This window comes from Schistocerca cancellata, chromosome 1 (assembly GCF_023864275.1).
Source record: "Schistocerca cancellata isolate TAMUIC-IGC-003103 chromosome 1, iqSchCanc2.1, whole genome shotgun sequence".
Classification (NCBI taxonomy): domain Eukaryota; kingdom Metazoa; phylum Arthropoda; class Insecta; order Orthoptera; family Acrididae; genus Schistocerca; species Schistocerca cancellata.
Window position 1 is genome coordinate 933,876,957 of NC_064626.1, and position 20,384 is coordinate 933,897,340.

General features: G+C 47.7%; 1 protein-coding gene across 1 annotated transcript in view; it reads left to right on the forward strand.

The window, feature by feature from the left end:
- Positions 1 to 1,599: 1,599 nt before the first annotated feature.
- Positions 1,600 to 20,384, forward strand: part of LOC126115367 (bromodomain-containing protein 4) — a 29,798-nt gene continuing 11,013 nt past the window's right edge. The window contains exons 1-3 of the mRNA XM_049915029.1: positions 1,600 to 2,684; positions 2,730 to 2,903; positions 2,979 to 5,288. Coding sequence (XP_049770986.1) covers positions 1,990 to 2,684; positions 2,730 to 2,903; positions 2,979 to 5,288 — 3,179 coding nt within the window. The 5' untranslated portion in view covers positions 1,600 to 1,989. The remainder of the gene's footprint in view (positions 2,685 to 2,729; positions 2,904 to 2,978; positions 5,289 to 20,384) is intronic.

The window sequence follows — 20,384 nt, forward strand, 5'->3', positions numbered from 1 at the left end:
ACTGCTTACACTACGTATGTGTCTTCTGATGCATTGTGAAAATGATACAATGATTAGGACTAAGGATTTATTCGATCTTCTATAAGTTTAGTACGTCTACTGACTGTGATTGTGCCAGGCACTTTATTGTGAATAGCACAGGAATCACGTAGATGTAGATGTAGAGGTTATGTGGTTTTATTTCCTTGTTGCAAACTGTAGGCGATAGCTCAGAAGTCACTAAGTGAATGCGAAAATATAACGTACAAATATTTTCTTTAATCCAACTTTTCGTACTGTCGTGTTCGTATCGAGTCAGTGAATGCATTGAACACTTGGTTGCACAGACGATGAACAAAAGCTGGTAATGTTTTAACATTTCTTGACATCGAGATCATTCGAGCTAAACAGCAGAAGAATATCGAGGGAATTAGGTTGTGGTTTCCTTGGCGGATCCATCCCCATATTGATCTGAAGTGTACTGGGGACATACCTGATACAGGACGGTGGTATGAGGCTTACCCTGATCTATCCAAATGCAAGTACAGTCTCACGTAGATCGATTAAGTCATACGGGCCGAAATCAGTGCCTACCCCCCATGAACTTTTGCAGTTATCAGTCTGCGTAATAAGAATCGCAGACGAGGGGAAAGCCGAAACACGTAATTCTAATAGGACCTCGCCTAATATAACACTTTAGCGCCCAGCTCAGTCATGTAGTTATGAGAATTGTTAAGTACGAAATACGAGATGGACAGATGAGTCCTGTTTATGACACGCACAGTTATTTTTTTTTTTGCGTATAATTACCTATTCGACATATTACGCGACAAGGTTAGTTCTCTTCTGAGGTTTAGTCGTTCGCTCTCTCATCGAGTGTCCGGTTTTACTCGTTCCGAGATCTAGTCAGTCATTCTCCCTTCGAGTAACAGCGGCTTAGCTCCGCGTTACTTTACAAAAGAAAATATTACTTTTTATGCTGGTCATGGGAACTTAGATATCCAATCGCTTCTTCAGTTTTTGGGCTTTGTATGAGAGAACGCCTGCTCGAAAGAAGGGCACAAGTCGGTAACTAGCACAGGCGAGACGGGCAGCACTCGGCACGAGACGTTAACAAAGGACGACGCCAGGACTCGTCGCCGTCCCGGACTGGCGAGATAATGACCTGCGCCCCACCCCAGCGCGGCGCAGCGCAGCGCCCCGTAGAAAGCGAGGCCACCGTCGCCGCCGCTGCGTTGGCAGTCCTGTTTGAACAAATACAGTGTCGGCCGGGCCTGTGTGCGCGCACGGGGCCTCACACACACCCGCCGGACCCAAAAAAAGGAGCCCGGGTTGCTGCCGCAGTCGGGAGTGGGGGTGCGAGTCAAGGCCACCAGCGACGTGACGCGGCCGGGTGGTGGGGGCCGCGCTACACCACGCCTCCTCCCCCCTCCCCCGCCAGAACGCCGCACGAGGGGGCAAAGTCCTCACGCGCTCATAGGCCTGCGACTCCGTGACGTCACGGGCGTCGGTGCCCCGCTCGTAGCGCGCTCGGCGGCACCCGTGCGCGCTCGGCTCCGTCCGTACGCCGTCGGGCCGTGCCAGCAACGCGAGGCGCGCCGACAGCCGCAGTCGTTCCCAGGCAGCGACATCGCGAACAACAGTCGAGCCGACTTGGTGTGAAAGCCGTGCGCGCGCTCTGTGTGTGTGTGGCACAGTGCTTTGCCAGTGCCGGGAGTGTGACAACTGTAAACTCGCCGCCCGTTCGCGGACGTCGACGTTCCGGTAAGTGAGATGACCGGCCACGCAGGCCGGACCGCGGTCGCAGTGCGTCTGTTGCAGCGTTTCGCGAGTCGCGTGTGATACCGGCGGAATCCTCACAGGAGAGTGTACTTTGTGCCCGTAAATGTGCTGCGTCGCCACTGCTCTACCCCGTCTGGGATTTGACGGTGGAGCAAGTGCGGATAACAGTAGTGCGACAGTGCCGACAGTGTGTGTGCGAGTGTGCGCGAGTGTTGTGAGTGCGCGATCATGAGCACGACGCTGGGCGTGCAGCAGTGGTTCCCGCCGCCGGCGGATCCCGCGGCCGAGCTCAGCCGGCACGCGGAGGAGTTCGGTTTCCAGTTCGTGGCGGACAGTGAGGACGTGAAGGAGGAGCCCGAGCCGGAGCCCGAGCACGACCTGGTCGCGGCCGAGCAGGACCACGACCTCGACAGCGACGCGGAGGGAGAGGCGGCGGCCGCGCGCTACGGGGGTGTGATAACAGTGCGCGGCAGCGGCTGCGCGGGCGGCTCCGAGGACGAGAAGCTGCTGCGCCTGCTCGGCGGCGACAGCGCGGACGAGGACGACGACGTCGACGACGCGGACGACGACCCGGAGGAGCGGCCGGGCGCGAGCGCGTGCTCGGTGGTGCTGGACCCGCTGCCGCGAGGGGTGCTGCGCTCGCTCAGCTGCGAGGGCCGCGTGAGCGCGACGCGCGCCCAGACCGAGGTGAGCGGCCTGCTGCGCGAGCTCGTGGAGGCGGTGGCCGAGCCGCCGCCGCCGCCGCCGCCCGCCGCCGCCTGCGCGCTCTTCGCCGCCGCTTGCGCCGCCGCCCCCCACGGCCGCAAGGCCCGCAAACGCCGCCGCCGGAGGTCCGCCTCCGCCGCCTCCACGTCTTCGTCCGGGGCGTCTTCCTCGCACGGCCGCGAGCGGCGGCGCCAGCGCAAGCGGGAGAGGCGGAGCGCGTTGTACGCCGCCGCCAGGACGACGGAGGGCGGCGCCGACGACAGGCGCGAACCCAGCCCGACACCCACCCCGCGTGTCAATCCCATTTTTGTGTGGATCAAGCAGGACGATACTCGCATTGTGGAAGTGTTGTGTGAAGATTACGACAAGCGCAATCGCATTAGGATTACTAAGACGGCGCACGGGTGGCGGGCGATACCTCACACCGAGAGGTTAGCGTCCGCCCTCAGTCCCCCTGCAGTGCAGAAACAATCTCTCCCTGCCGGCAAAACACAGTCGCCGCCGCTGTCGAGGACTCACAGCAGTAGCAGTGGTAGTAGTAGTAGTTCGGGAAGCGGCCGCAGGGAGTCGTCGCGGAGCTCTACCGAGTCGCGGCTGTCGCCAGTAGGTGGCAGCGCGCGCGTCCCGACTGTGGCGCCAGCCGTGGCGAGTGTCGCTACTCGCGAAGAGCGGATCGATATCTCGCAGAGGATCGAGGACGAAGACGCCGAGTCCGGCGCGGAAACCAAAGAGGGGAGGCTGGAGGACGAAGACGAAGGGGTGCACGAGGAAGAAGAGGACGAAACGGGTGCTCATCTCCCAGAATACGACTGCGAGGAAGAGATGGAGTACGAGGAGGACGTCGCAGAAAGTGACGCCGGCATCGAGGGAGGTGACACGTGTTGCGAAATGGAGGAACCGGAAGACGATCACGAGATGGCTTCGTTGAAGGCGGAAGATGCGGACGAGTTTTGTGATCCCGAATGCTACCAAGAAATGCATCAGGAAGAAGAAACTCACGGAGGCGAAGAAGAGGAAGAAGAAGAAGAAGAAGAAGTGCAGCATTTGGACGAGAACGAAATAGTGGAGGGTTGTGAAGAAGAAGGCGAGCTTTGCCAAGAAGAAGAGGAGGAGGAGGAAGAGGAAGAAGTTTTGCCCACTGATCTCAGCCTGCCCAAACTCCGGAAACGAGAAGAAGACGAAATGGAGTGCAAGCCGAGGAGGTTGATGCTGTCCCGGTCGCCGCCCATCACGATACCCAAATACTCGCCGTCGTGTGGGGCCGGTGTACAGCAAGTGGAGAAGCAGTATCAGGAGGCGCAACCGGCCCACCAGCAACCTCCTCGGTCCGCGGCCAAGTCAGCATTCCTAGAGTCGCTGCTGTCGAGGAAGGTGTCCGCGGTGGTGCCTACTGAGGCGAAACCGGCGTCGGAGCGCACCTCCCCCGCGGCCGGAGGTGGCGCGGGAGCCATCGACCTCGGCACGCGGGCAGCGGCGGCCGGCAGCCCCACCGTGAGCTGCTCGTCCGACGAGAAGGCGGAGCGCGAGAGGGACGACCTGACGCTGCGCGCGCTGCTGGCCGGCGGCTCCCACCAGCAGACCGTGCAGCACCCCATGGCGGCGCCGCCGCCACCGCCGCCACCCGCGCAGCAGCACCACCACCACCGACAGCACCACCGGCACCAGGCGGCCCCAGTGGCGCCGCCGCCCACGCTGCCCGCCGTCACCGCGGAACAGAGCGGCCGGTCGAGGCTGCTGGAGCTGCTGACGGCCGAGGAGCCGGTGGCGCAGCTGCGCAGGCTGGAGCGCGACTTCCCGGACCCTCTGGTCGTGCCGCGGGACAGGCTGCCCGCGCTGCTCGCCGCGCCCGCCGCGGAAGCGCCGAGGCTGCTGGCGTCCAGGCCCGACCTGCGGCTGCCGGCGGCGCTGTCGAGTCCGGCGCTGGTGCACGACCCGGACCTGCTGGTGGTGCCGCTGCGCCAGCTGTACGCCACCCTGCAGCAGCAGCAGCACGCCAAGGACGCGCCCGCCGCCTCCGCCCCCGCGCCGGTGCCGGATTTCGCCACGCTGGCCGCCTTCGCCGAGTGGCAGCAGCGCCAGCAGGTGGCGGCCGCCGAGGCGGCGACGGCGGCGTCGTTGACGCAGGTCATGTGGCTGCCCTATCTCACGCAACTGGAGGCTGCGTCCGCTCTGTGCGGCAACTACGCCGAGTTCGTCGCCGCGGTCAACGCCGTCTTCCCTCCCGCCGGCTTCGGTGGCGGCGCCGCGGCCGTTCCTCCGCCTCCGCCGTACCTGCTGTCACCCACCGTTTCCGCCGGCGTCGATTACAAGGCGCAGCTGGAAGCCATCGCCGCCAGCTTCTGGCAACAACAACAGCACGTGGCACCGACGAAATCGAAGGCGCCGTCGGCGGCGAAGCGTTCGCCGCGCGCCAGCCCGCTGTCGCGGCCGCAGCGCCACCACGCCGCCCCCGCTCCGCAGGCGCCGCCCCCTCCGCTCCCGCCTGCGCAGCCCCCCGCGGCGGCCAACAGGCCCCCGTCGGTGACGTGCAAGTCGCTCCTCAACCTGCTCAGCAGCAGCGGGGGGCAGCGGCGGCCGGAGCCCGTGGCGCTCAAGGTTCCCCAGCCCCCGGGGGCGGGACCCATCGACCTGTCGGCGACGCCCAAGCTGAAAGTGAAGCAGCCGCAGCACCTGGTGGACCCGCTGCACACGCCGCGCCTTCTCAAGGAGCCGCCCCCAGAGTGCGCGCCCATCGTCAGCTCGACGGCCGTCAGCCCCGGGCCGCCTCCCACCCCTGACAAGGTGTCCGGCGCGCAGAACCTCTGGCACCCCCTTTTCGGAAGGTCAGTATCTGCAAAGCGCTGCGCTCTCCTCTCCCAGCCCTAATAAGCGGCAAACGTCATCGTAACTGTCATCAATCAACCTCGCCACACCAAAAGCGCAAAAATAACAATAAATTTCCATTATTTTTTCAAATCATTTTTTTTCATCCCTACTTACTTTCCTTCGTAGGGAACGACAGTCATATAAATTTTTTTTAAATAAATTTCCGCCATTTGACTGTTAATTGTTCATTTACTGTACTCAACCATTATTTCGGCTAAATATTTCTCTCATGTGTCTGACATATCATAAGACAATTGGTATTTAAGTCCAGAAAGATGTATTTTATACATGTGAAAAACAGGTTACATGTATTTTGACATTTCAACATGCACACGAGAATGGTTACAAAGCCGAAATTATGATCTTGTTCAATAAATGAACAATTAACAGTCAAATAGCGGAAATTTCTTTAGAAATAAATGAAAGCTCCCATAAGCTTGTCAAATCATAAAAGAATCTACTGCTCACTAATATTGGTCGTTTCCATTCCTTTCATATTTCACCACGTTTCCACCCTTTTAGCACAATGTTAATATTTGGCTGGAATGTCTCCAGACATTTCAGAGTTATGACTGTATGTCATCACTCCCTCTGGTCACAAATACGGTTGCTAGGTGTGTCTTACCCACGCATTATCTTTTCGTAAATAGTAAGCAATATTTGTACTAAGTCGGGCTGAAACATGTTACTCTCTTCTCTTCCCGACCTCCACCCCATCCCCCAAGAGAAAACTAGTGGTGTGCTAATTCCACTGTTTTAGTTTCTGTTTTCCCCTCAGATAATAAGTCATATTCATGCCAGAGGTGGTTCAGATTTTGCACTGCGTTTCAGAGTACTCCTAGAAAGTGCAAATTTGGCACTAAAATAATTCGTTTTGTATTATTTTTACAAGTCACACCCCCACCCCACCACTAAAGTTCCTAGGGGTGATTTACTCGAACAGTAAACCAAGTAGAAAGTCGCATGTAGTTACCAAGTTTGGTTGAAACTGCTCTGGGTTTTCGTGAGATACAATCACATAATACAAAGACAAGATGCCCAAAAACACTGCATTAGATGCGCATCCTAACTATAACCTTTGATTACATACTCTCGTAGGTCGGAGAAGTGCAGTTGAGTCCAGTTTGAACGAGGGCACCGTACTGTAACATATTTCTCCAAATTAACTTTAATCGTCCATATTTAAGATAAAAACAGCTGGATAGTTGATGATAATACCTTGCAACTGATTGAAAACTGTCCTTAGCAATAAATCAATCATCACATGAGGTGTCCTCTTAATTTTTAATCAGAAAATTCCTTTAAAGTAATTGTTTAGTATACTATACCCAGCGGATGAAATACTTCGCTAAGCCTTGTTACTTAGTATTCCGAACGTATCAAGCTTTTACGGAATTAGCAATAGCATTGCGTAGTAAAAACGTATTCTATCTACCAACAAAAAAAAAAAAATTAATCAGTGAACTGATAAATGGTCAGCCCATTTCTCTTACAAGTTTGTTCAGGCGTATTTTGTACTTGAAGCAGATGTTCTTCCATTACCCGAGTAGGCCTATAGAAAGGACACTTAGGAAACAATAAAAAACGAAGTGTTTATTTCACCTTTTTCATGAATGGCGTCATCTCAATTGAATCTTGAACAGTTTGCACTTCATACTGCATGTTTTCGCACCAAAATATTTTATATTTGATCTTTTTTCTTATATTTGACTTCATGTCTGATGCCAGAACAAGAACGTCAGTTTGTCAGATCTCTGACAGCAAATGAACGTTCATCTGCTCCGCTCTGATTGATGTAAGTCCAAACGAGCTGAAATTACTCGTGTTAGCGTTGCTCCTTCAAGTTGCTGAAGGAATACTACATCTAATAATTGTCACCACATTCCTATAACTAAGAGACAGAACAAATTGAAGAAAATATTACGCTAATCTTGATAGGAAAGTCTGTTCTGCCAAGATTCTTCTTTCTTGCCACCTGTTACATTTCGGTCATGTGAAGCTTACAGACGGTCACCTGTCAGGAAATGGGGAGTAGTGTGTTCATCGCCAGAGGCAACACCATGAACAAAACGAAGGAAGTTCGCATCACCAATGCGTGTGGCAGTCTTTGATTTACTTTCTAAATACCAGTTCATCTGCGATCCCAGACTGCATTGTTACTACGCCGTACTAATACACTTCCCTATTGTGAAGTCTGACTCGGGCTCAAGATGTCAGATATAAACACGGTAAGTGAAGTAAGAAGCGACAGCGGAACACAGAAAGGCACGCTGGCTGTTAGCGAAGCCGCGCTAGCGGGGAGAGAGGTTCATTGATTGGCGCGGCACGCGGCCGCCGACAGCGACATCTTATCCCAAGGCCTCGCCGGCCACGTGGTCGCTATGTTTGTAAACACAGCGGCTTGGCGCGTGGAGCGGCGCGTCGGAGTTGCGTCATCGCTGCGCACCGGCTGAGTGCTGACGCAGCCGCAGCCACTGCAAGTCGGCGCCCGGCGTACACACGCTAGCTAGCCCTCCTCTACATTCTGTTCAGACAATAGCAACCTCTGCATTCTGTTCAGACAGTAGCAGAAAATATTCGGTGGGTCTGATGACGAACAGACAGCTATCGTAATTGAGAAAGACTTACATGTGATGCTGCTGCTACTGTTACACCTCATTCCTGAATGTTAGTAGATGCCTACATATTTCCGCACGAATGCTCCACCATGGTAAAAGAAAGGGCGTCACTGAGTAACATATCCATCAGGAACAGTTCAAATCTTCTCAAGCTGCTCAACTCAACTTTTGGTGACCTGAATGTGAAGTAAAATGCGAAAAACAGGGACCATTGAGCATTCCAAAGGATGGTTGTAAAAAAAATCGCATGAAGTCTGCAATCTGAGAAGCACTCTTAGATTGTTTGCAGATGATACTCTCATCTGTCATTAAGAGCCTGTAAAGTCATCAGATGATCAAAACAAATTGCAAAACGATTTGGACAAGTTTTCTGCATGGTGCGAAAAGTGGTAATTTACTGTAAATAATGAGAAGTGTGGCGTCATCCAGATAAGTATCAAAAGGAATCCGCTAAATTTCTTTTAGACATTAAATCACACACATTGAAAGGCTGTAAATTCGCCTAAATACTTAGGGATTACAAATGCGAATAACTTAAGTTGGAACGATCACATAGATAATTCTGTGAATAAAGCAGGCCAAAGACAACGATTTATCGGCAGAACACTAAGAAACACTGAAGAGACCGCCTACACTACGCCTCTACTCCCTCTTGTGAAGTACTGCTGTGCGGTGTGGGATCCTCATCAGATAGGGTCGACGGAAGACATCGAAAAAGTTCAAAGAAGGGCAGTTCGTTTCGTATTATCGCGAAATAGAGGAGAGGGCGCCACGGATATGATACGTGAATCGGGGTGGAAATCAATAAAACAAAGACGTTTTTCGTTGCGACAGGATCTTTTCTTGTACTTTCAACCGCCAACTTCCTCTTCAGATTGTGAAAATAGGACAATATTTTGTTGGAGTCCACCTACATAGGAAGGAACGATCATCATAATAAAATAAGAGAAATCATAGCTCGCACAGAAAGATTTAAGTGTTCGTTTTTCCCGCGCACTGGCGCGAGAGTGTAACGGTACAGAAATAGCTTGAAGACTGGCTCGATAAACCCTCTGCCAGGCACTAAATTGTGAATTGCAGAGTAACCACGTAGATGTAGATGTAGATTAAATTAGTGCATAGAATCATTCGTGAGCTCCGGAGTGCTACCCATAATCCAGCTAGCATAGCACATTTAAAAAATGTGATTTAATATTTAATTGTGTTTGTTTACTTATTTATTGGAAATTTAGAGGCTTGTTTCCTGGCATTTTAAAACAAGTCGTTTTTCGTTTGCTCTCTTATTTGTAGTTTTTTATCTGCATTATTTGACACGGAATAAATACTATAAAAGTAATTTGAGTTTGTTGTTTTAAGACGAATATGAGAAGATGATAGGATAGCGGAGAGATTTGTTAGTGCCATAACCGATTTTGAATGGGAGTGAATGCCACCGAATGGTTTCTTCAAGCTGTTGATCGCCAGTCACAGCAAAATAGTTTATAGTTAGCAATAGAGAAATGGTATTGCAAAACCTATGCATTAACATTAGGTATTCTTCCGCGTCTGAGTGCTTCCTTGTTAGATGGCCAGCACCTTACACTACATTTACTTTAGAATTCGCAATGCTTAACTGTTATTTTATTGATAATGGATATAGGATACAACGGTCGAACATTCATAAGCCACACATTTCTGCAGCCGATACTAAGCGACGATTGAGGTGGCGTAAAGGGCGACGCCACAGGACAATAGGTGACTGGAAACAAGTGATTTGGAGTGATGGATCATGCTATACCCTGTGGCAATCCGATGGAAGGGATTACGTTCGGTGAATACTTGGAGATCGTTACCTGACATCATGTGTAGCGTCAACAGTGAACTGCGGAGGAGGCGCTGTTACGGCTTGGGAGATTTTTTTCGTGGTTAGAGTGTGATCCCTTTATTGAGCTTGGGAAACGCCAGATGTGGAACGATATGAACACACTTTTTAGCATTGTTTACTACGTCACATTAGAGAAATAATTCGGAGACGATGGTTCTTTTGTTAAGGATCACACTGCACTTTTCGTAAAGCAGCATCAATGAGGCAATGATCTGTAGACAATAACATACCTGCAATTGAATGTTCTGCCCAGAGTTCCGACCTGAACCCAGCCGAACACCTTTGGTATGAGTTAGAATGTCGACTTCGCTCCAGGTCCCACCGTCCAACATTGCTATCTTCTTCAGTTTCGACTCTTCAGGAAGAATGGACTGTCATTCCTCCACTTTCAGAAACTTCATTGAACGTGTCCACCGGCAGAGTTCAAGCCATCATAAGCCCGAAGCGTTGACACAGCCTACATTGAAGTCCACTAACAGGAATATGGATACTTTTGATCAGATAGTGTACATAACGAGAATAGGCTAAAACAAGAGTTACACTTTGGTCTACTGAAGAAAGGAAAGAAAACTAGGTTTGAACTCCCGCGGACGATGTCATTAGAAAAAAAAAATGGCTCTAAGCACTATGGGATTTAACATCTGAGGTCATCAGTCCCCTAGACTTAGAAACTACTTAAACCTAACTAACATAAGGACATCACACAAATCCATGCCAAAGGCAGGATTCGAACCTGCGACCGTAGCAGCAGCGCGGTTCCGGACTGATGTGCCTAGAACCGCTCGGCCATAACGGCCGGCTGATGTCATTAGAGCCGGAGGCCAATGTTCCTTCTACGAGTAAGGAAATCGGCTGCGCCCTTTTCAGTGCAACCATCCCGGCGTTTGCCGTAAGCAAGTTAGGGAAACAATGGAAAATCTAACTTTGGATAGCGAAACAGGAAACTGAACTGTCATCCTCCCGAATGCGGGGCCTCTGTGTTACCACTCCACCACCTTAATTGTTTTTTGATCTACGGTGCGCTGGAAGCACAGAACATGTCAGCTGCAAGGAAATGCGAAATGAAATCTCACTTTATGGAATCGATCGCTGAATTAGTTTCCAGTCAAGTGTGAACTGACGTTGCGAAACAAAACCGCAGATCAAAAAATTGCTAAATTCTCAACCGAAGGACTCATGATGATATAAACCTTCAATAGGAGTACTGGGTTGATAGATGTGTTTGTGAATTATGCCCTGCTTACTTCCAGTAACGGGAAGCATTTATGATGGCAAGCAAGTTTGAAAATAGTAGCGTTGCGTTGTACGAGTTGTTAATGTCAAAATTATCGACCTGTTATGAGACTGTGGAAGGCACTGCTAGATAATAATACAAGATATGATCGCATCTGATGTGATAATAGCCTTGTAAATAAGAAGAATCAAGTATTAGAACTGTACATAAGAATTTTTCTGATTCCTTTCTTTTTCATCGATGTTAATACTCAATTGAGGTAACACCCTGTAAACTTCCATGATTGTCTGACCAGGTGCCATTACTTAAATGGTTTAATATATGCCTTCGCATGAAATATTTATTAGCACTTCGTGTAATCCCGTGTGCCTGTGAGAGTACCAGCGGTATTTAAAAGAGGAATAGATATCATCCAGTGTACGGTCTTAAAAAAGTTGAAGTCAGTTTCTCCTGCTGTTTCTCGAATGTAGCACACTTCACTTATCTGCTTGCTGCTTCGTGATGTCTTCAACCACAGTGTAATAGTGACAGTGCGAAGCAGTAACAGTTTTGACCAGCATATAAGCTGCCAGGCATTTTCTTTTTCACGATTCACAACGTAGAGCCGTCAACGAAACACTAGGGCGCGTGGAAAAGTAATGCCTCCGAATTTTTTATGTACAACTCTTAAAGCCTTTAAATAAAACAGACTTTATTCTTCACATCTGCATATTTATTTCTCAACATAGGCACCCTGGCCTCTAGCACGTTTCTCGCAACGGGAGAGGAGTTTGTTGATACCGTCACAGTAGAATGTTTGTTCTCGTTGGCGAGGCCCCTAGTTCATCTCTGCTTTTACCGCTTCATCACTATCAAAGTTAAGTCCTCGAAGGTGTTCTTTAACTTTTATAAACAGATGAAAATCGGATGAGGCCAATTCGGGACTGTATGGACAGTGATTGTTGCAGATGTCACTGCACTCGTGTGCGGTCTGCATTGTCATGGTGAAGGAGACGGTGCTCCATGTGTGGACGAATTCATCGAATTCTAAATGCGATTACAGCACGCAGTTTCTCACTCACCGACATAGTTACATTACACACCGCCATTTTACACGCTACATTTCGGAGCCCTAGTGCGGCAGAGGGCTGCAAATATGTAGACATTATTTTAAAAGCTTTAGGAGTTTTCACAAAAAAATTCACTGGTATTACTTTTCAACACGTCCTCGTAGAACCTCTCGCTCATGGGGTATAGCAACGGAACTGAAAAGTGCCTTCGGTGGCTTGGGTAAAGGCAGATGTTAATTTGGTGCTGTGGACTCATAGGTGCATGCTGTATTTTTGTCCCATAGAAAGAAGGAAATCCCATTGTATTTACAGTTGCAAGACATGGAGTATCCCTTAATACAATAAAGTAACTGGTTCAATTACAATCCATTTATCAGCTTTTGAAATGTGGTTAAGCTTCTATATAGGGCTTCGAATATCTCTTACAAAACGTAGCTAAAGAACCTTCCTGTGAACAAGTTCATTTTTTAAATGTTGTAGCAGCTGACGTTAACTTCTTGCGTAAGTACAGGCATAGGCATACATCTGAACCGTACTATCTCATGCCGTCTGACAAACTGTTGTATGACGGATGCTAGTTAACAGATGTACGCTATCGTAAGTCGATAATATTGTGAAATCGTTCGACAGTTTCTAAAATTAATCTTCTGTTGGCTGATCTTGCTAAACCACCGGTACTCCGACGTGCCGAAGTCCTTTGTCACTAACTTAGGTCTTTCGTGTAAGTCACAAACTAGTGAAGTTGTATGAAGTACCCAGCCTGCAGGTATGATTCTACCCGTAATACACTATAAAAAGAGGTAATTCTGTACCAGACTATTGCGATCCTCTTGCCTAGCGGTGAAATGTATCGCTGTGGAACGAGTCTTTAGCGTGTCGAGATGATCTGCCCCTGGTATACACGCCACCTGCACAACGCGTATGTCGAGTGGGAGGCCGGTATGCCAGAAGCTGTTCTCTCCGATCTGTAAATGTTCGCTACTTGTGAATTTACAAATCAAATGACACTATTAATACAAAAGAATATTGCTACACATGCTTTTCGAAGCTCCTGTTGCAGACCCGACATGGAGGTAACGCGTTCGCGTTTAGTAACACCCTCACTGCTACAAATCTTAATAACTATTTCGAAATTCAGGTTTTCGGAAACTAACACAGCTTCAAGTACCTTGTTGTTCTGTAATAATTCCGTATTTCACTCATAGAAAATTGATGGACCCATAATTTAGGCAAAATGCAGATCAATACTAATCCGAAAAAGTTTCGTGCTTGTTGAACAACTTTTCTTCGTTCGCAATGTGTCTTGGGATGTAGTAATTTGAATCTTTGTTTTTCGGCAATATAGACATTATACTCAAACAAAGCTAATGTCTAATCTGTTAATATGTCATTTTAACTCTGAATAAAAGTCCAAAAATATCATAGTGGCGTGTCATGGATTTGTTTACCATTAGGGTCAGATGCTTTTTTCCTCTCTTGAAATAGTACTTCAAATGAAGTTCGATGATATTAAATGTCGCAGCATTCACACTGCAATAGATAAGCGAGACAACTGATCGTTAGTTTACGAATATTACCAGTATTAAGCTTAACTGTTTTCGTTCACGAATCCCCACACGGCCTCCGAAAAAGCAGAATCTTTACAGAACGTATTCATTCAAGAGTTCGGAAGCTCTCATTCTTTATAAGATGCAAGGGTCTTCCTAATAATCAGGTGCAAAAAATTCACATCTTTGATCACAGTTTTGAGAAGCGCAGTTTCTTTTCATTGTGCCCCAGAGTTGTGGAGAATCTCTCTGACAGATGAAGTTCTTTGCTTAGATCATACCGGACGATTTATCGGAAAGCTTATCGCTGGAGGGGGGGGGGGGGCGAGAAAGAGAAGTGCCAGAGGGGAGATAAGGCTCTCGTGGCGCAGTACATCGCTGCTAATGCACAGAGCAAACACCACTTGGAGTTGGGTGGACGGGATAATATTTGAGATCTGTAAAAGCCTAAAAACGACACGCTTCATATATCATTCGGTGAAGTGAGCACGATCTGTGATTTGTGCTGTGTTGTATTTCCACTTATGTAACCTGCTCGACAGATCCGTTCGATGCTACTGTAGGGCGTCGCCATATGTAATTCAACTTCAGCGCATGAAGACTACCGCTGTTAGAGAAGTAGAACGTCCCACAGTGATTAAGTGTGGACTCCTCATTACTGCGATGGATGCAACTGAAAAACTGCAGTCGCAGAAATAAATATCATTGTGAAGAGAAACAGCTATTGGAAAAAGTTTAACCATTGACTTAACAGGAATAAAAGTAAACTTTTCATACAGCTTTCTATCGATTTGACATTCTGGTGTAGTACGACACGGGCAGAACGTAAGCTTTGTGATTTTAAAGAACAAAATTTTTGCTTTAGTGTGTAGTCGCACTTTTGTTTTGACACACCCCAGCGAGTTTGTCCACTGAGCGCTAGGAGATAGCCTGATGATGTTACTTGGAATGGAAACCTGTAATGAGAAGACAAAATAAATGTGCCACTATAGACTACATCAAATAATTTTTTTCGGATCTGTTGGTCACTGTTCCAACCGACAGATGTCGCGAATACGTAACTTCAGAGAAATTAAGGGTATTTTCTATCTTCTATTTTCTTGTTAGTGTCAGAATGATGGACGACTTAAATTTGCGCATATTGTTGACATATGAACCGTATGACACGATTTTGTAGTGACCCTTCAAAGTGAGATATAGTCTTCACCATCGTTTTATTCCATGTGAGGTAATAACTTATGGAGAAGAATGAATACCACAAAAGTAATAAGTAATAACTGTGGAGTAATAGGAAAAAAATTCAACCTTGGTTCGAACATCCGTTTACTAAGCAAGTCAAGTGAAACGAAAGTATCGTGTGCGACATACAGGACTGAGAGATCAGATTGTCACCTGTATTTGAATTGTAGAGCGTGCACAACGAATGAAATACATGCGGCCTTTGCATACCTGTGGGTGGCACAGTTTTAGTCATTATCTTCTGAAGATGTGAGTGACTACTTTCATTAACCGTGCACAAAGTCACAAAAACAGACAAATATTCCAGAGAGAAATGATTGCATGATATTAGATGACTCTTCGATATAGAAATTATGAGGGAGGTACCTTTTCGCTAGCGTACTCTAAACTCTGTACCCATATATGGTATTTACTGCGCTCGTCTTGAATAACGCAGGGAAACGAAGCGCCCTCAAATTTAAAAGTAATCAGAACGGAACTTGAATCACTGTCCTTCAGATTACAAGCGCTGAAGGGAATCCTATTTTTTCTGTCTCTGAGGAGGTTGTTGTCAATTCCTGTAACACTGCAGTGAAATATATTGTGTAAAAATGCTACGTTTATTATAGGTACAAAGAGGACGCAAGGACGTTGACCCACACTATTGCCTAGGTTTTTCCCGTCCTGACATGACCTAGCTAGGTGGAGATGCATCACTGGAACTCATGAAAGCAAGAATTGCTCAAATGTTGTGCAAACTATAGTTAGTCTGTTTCCACAATCCGTACTGGAGCACTGCATAAGAAACAATCTGAAGCATGTGTATGCTCTCCGTCCATCAGTTCATATGTATGCTCAAAGACCCTCATCTTCTGTCTCTCATAAACAGTACTCCAGAATAGATCGCACACTCACTTTATAAGAAGTCGCATTCGTAGTCAAGCTACAGTTTCCCCGTATCCTACCAATGACTCGAAGTCTTGTCACTTGCTTTATCAACGACTATACCTATAATAAATCATTTTTCATCATGATATAATAATAATTCAAGTAGCTCAATGGCCTGGTGGAAATCTTTGTTTTGGACGCCACCTCGGTGACCTACGTGTCCCTAATGTACTCCAGTTATTCAAGGAGGGAGAGGGAACCTACACTTTCACGTTGAATCCACGCTACGCGTTTTTTTTTTTTTTTTTTTTTCTTCTCCAACGACTCCTCGCACCCTTGACAGATGAAGGCTAGTATGGCAACGTTATTTTAAATAAAAAGTAGTGAAGCTGTTGTCAACCGGAAGGCTGGTCTGAACACCGCAGTGCTTTATTAGGCATGATTCTATTGGACCACAGAAATGAATTACCGCCGGCCACATTGACCGAGGTTCTAGGCGCTACAGTCTGGAACCGCGCGACCGCTAAGGTCGCAGCTTCGAATCCTGCCTCGGGCATGGATGTGTGTGTTGTCCTTAAGCTAGTTAGGTTTAAGTAGTTCTAAGTTCTAGGTAACTGATGACCTTAGAAGTTAAGTCCCATAGTGCTCAGAGCCATTTGAACCAGTTTTTGAACCAAATGAATTACCCAGTCAGTTACAGGAGGATCTAGAGTTTAACGTAGGTTTCGAACCTCAGCGCAACTCGGCATTTTTCACATTAAAGAATGTAGACAGAAGTGATAAGTATCATAAAAAGCTTCGGACTAGCCACGGATCCATAGTAGTCTGACTTTAAACCACTGAGCCACCGAGCCACACAGATTAAATATGACAGTACGAAGGAAATACTCGTATGCTTGTAAGTTTGTAGGCTTTTGCTGCCGGAGTCAATATCCGCAAAGTTGTTGTGAAATCATTTATCGAGGCTTCGACCTTTATGGAAAGTAGTCTGCCTCAGCTTATGCAAGGGTAATACACTGGTAAACGACATTTGCAATACTGAGCCTAAAGATGATACATCATTTTACAACAGTCGCGAACTACAATAAAGAAGAATTTTATGGAAAGTGGTATGTATTTATAGAGAATATACATGATACACCGGTATTGGTCTGAGACCACTATTTGGTCAAAAGTATTCGACACCTGTTAGTGGACATTGATATGGAGTGTGTCCACCCTTCGCCACCATGACGGCTTAAACTCTGCTGGGGACACTTTCAGTTGGCAGTCTGAATGCCTGTGAAGGACTGGTAGCTCATTCTTCCTCAACAGCCGAAACTAGGAAATCAGTGACGTTGGCGCTGGGGTCTGCAGAGAAGTCGGCGTTCTAAATCATGTTAAAGGTGTTCCATTGATTTCAAGTAAGGACCCTGAGTAGGCTAGTCCATTTCAGGAATGTTATTGTCCACAATCTGTTGCCTCACAGATGCTGCTTGATGACAGGATTTATTGCCATCGTCTCCGAAATGTTCCTCTACTGCGCGTAGTACATAGTGCTGTAAAATATCCTTCCGCACTCAACGTTTCTTTAAGTACAACAAGGGGACCACGCCCTAACCACGAAAAACACCCCATACCGTAACACCATCCTCTGTATTTCACTGTTGCCACTACCATGGCGGTAGGTCACGTTCTCCAGGCTTTCGGCAAACCCAAACCGTTCCGTCGAAATCCCGTTGAACCTAGCGTCTTTCATCACTCCAAATCTCTCGTTTGCAGCAGTCCACTGTCCAGTGGCGTCAGCCTTTACGTCACCTGAAGCACCACTTTGCACTGACTTCAGAAATGTGTGGCTTATGAAGAGCTGCTCGACCACTTTACCTCGTTCTTTTAAACTCCTTGCGCACAAACATTGTGCTAGCGGGTCTGGTGGTAACCTTTAGAACTTACGAGTGACTTCTTCCGCTGATTTGATGCGAATTTTTACAACCGCCCTCTGTAACGACCGACTGTCCTGTCCTTCAGTACATGTGATCTGCCTCGTGGTTTAGCTGTGGTTATTCCTTCGTGTTTTCACTTCACAAACACGTCACCGACAGCAAATCTGAGCAGCTTTAGGAGGGTTGAAATGTCTCTGACGGATATGCTACTCATATGACATCCAGTGGTATGTTCTCCTTCGAATGACCCATTCTCCTGACAACAAAATACTACCCGCCTCCATTTATATTATCGGCTGCGCCTCCCGTGTCGTCTTCTGGTCAATTCAGCATCACAAAGGAGTGTCCGGACTTCTGATCGGATAGTATGAAATACATTTTCGCAGATTTAGCTTCAAGCTGTGAACTGTATAAGGACGCCGTCCGACCATAAAACGTCCGTCAAATAACACAGCCTGATCTAGTTTGCGCCTTTATACATTTACAACCAGTGTTTGTAATGAAGGCAGGTGTTTTGTTACAGTTCTCTGGCGTTCCGTCTTATTCCGTATGCGAACGGAGTCCGACAGAAGCCGTACACGTGTTACCAGGATTCTGCGGCAGCAGACAGCTTTCCGACAATGCCTCGGAATTCCAGCCACGGTTTCGCTGCAGCTGCTTCGGGCTTACGTACCGTGTTGACGGTGGCGCCGCTATCGAGTGCACCGACCATGGCACCCTCGCCGTGTTAATCCTATTTATCTGCGCTGCTGCAGGCTCCGAGTTTTCCCCTGTAATAGCATTAGCGCAGTTGGAGCTTCACGCGGATTACGTTCAGCCAGCAGGCAATGCTGCAGCGCCTGGACGCGCAGAGAAGCGGGCGATCGTCCTTCTCCAAAGGGAAAACGGCGCTGCGGAACTTTCGTGAAGTGGTGCGATGATTCCACCGGAAAAAGCGCGGATTAAGACGGTAGAAATAATCTATTCGTATGCAGATTTATATTCGGCGAGTCAACCAACTTACATTATCAGATTAGGAGTTTCCAGAGATCCAATGTAATGCGGAATTGACTACTAGATGTCAGAGATGCGGATCTGTCAGTATAAAAGGAGGGGGGGGGGGGGAGATACTGTATTACCGGGAGGGGAGGCTACTCCCAGATAAGGCTGTGTTCGCAGTGGCACCGACAATAGACGCCGTCGCCAGAAGTCGCCCAATATCATCGGTCCACCGCTTGGTAACTGAGTGTCTGGCCACATCCGTTAGTTTTTGGCTGGGCCAAAGAGGCTAGGCTAGAATCTATTCTATGTATGGAGTGGGTTAGACTTTAACCTCCTAGAGAGAGACGGGTACAACGACGCCTCTGTATTTGCAGAGGAGTGCTGCAATTCGGTTTGTGCTCTTAAAAAGACGCCAGAAGCATGTGAATGAGCTATATCTGTTTTGAAAAGAACGTGGCGAGTACTGTGCACTCTGTGTTATATTATTATAATAACCAGATAAGTTTTATAAATATCTGTGATGAAGGAACAGTCATTGTATTACATACTTGAGATGATTTCTGGTGACCTTGAAAAGCAAGACTGCAGACACTGTTTTGTTGTATTTATTTGAAGTTGTACAGCCATACATTAATTAACCTTCAACGACTATCGTTCACCATACATGTGAAATACAACCATAAAGTTTAGAGTAAGATGCTCTGAACACCTAAATCTCTTACAAATGGAAACACATATACCATATTCGCAAACCAGTTCACGTAAGAGAAACGCCATCTTACTAGCAAAAAAACGCCTGTAAACAGTAATAATAATTTGTAGACGGCTAATGCCCATCTGCCACAAGTCAAAAAGAGATCCACTACAGGAACTATAAGCGTATGATACGCCACCGTTCTCACTTGAATAAATTATTTTTTGAGATTACAATTCATGCCTAAAACTTCCGATAAGGATTTTATCTATTTGTGGTCCCGAAGAAACCTGCGATTTCAGTCCACAGCTTCCGAACTATATCCTTCCGAACTATATCCGGATTACGATATTTTTTATCCTAAGAATGCCACAAACACACTCTTTCTTGGTCTAAACTTACCAATTTCTCAGTCTCACAGTGGTGGAAAGTCGGCTGATTTGACCGAAGGTTCAAAATGGCTCTGAGCACTATGGGACTTAACTTCTCAGGTCATCAGTCCCCTAGAACTTAGAACTACTTAAACCTAACTAACCTACGGACATCACACACATCCATGCCCGAGGCAGGATTCGAACCTGCGACCGTAGCGGTTGCGCGGTTCCAGACTGTAGCGCCTAGAACCGCTCGGCCACCCCTGGCCGGCTGGACCGAAGGTAAGAAGCTGATCTGAATTTCGCCAGTTGTCGTCCGAAGTCAGTAAATTCGGGCGACGAAATCGGCTACAGTCTTACCACGCAATTGGTGTCGTACTGATTCGAAAAAATCGGTCGTCTTCGGTCGATATCGGTCGTCGGCGAAATCCACCGATTTCGGCGCCACTGTGACCGCAGCTTAAATAATGACTGAGACCATTTCCTATGGTTGTTCGGTGATCATCGTGTATTCAAACAATAACGATCCTTTCCCCCTACTTGTGCGCAATAAGTTACATTTGTTTGTGTTCAGAGTCAACTGCCAGTCGCTACACCAAGCTTCGGTGCTCTGCTGATCTTCCTGCACTTCGCTACAATTTTGTAGTGTTGCAACTTTTTTTAT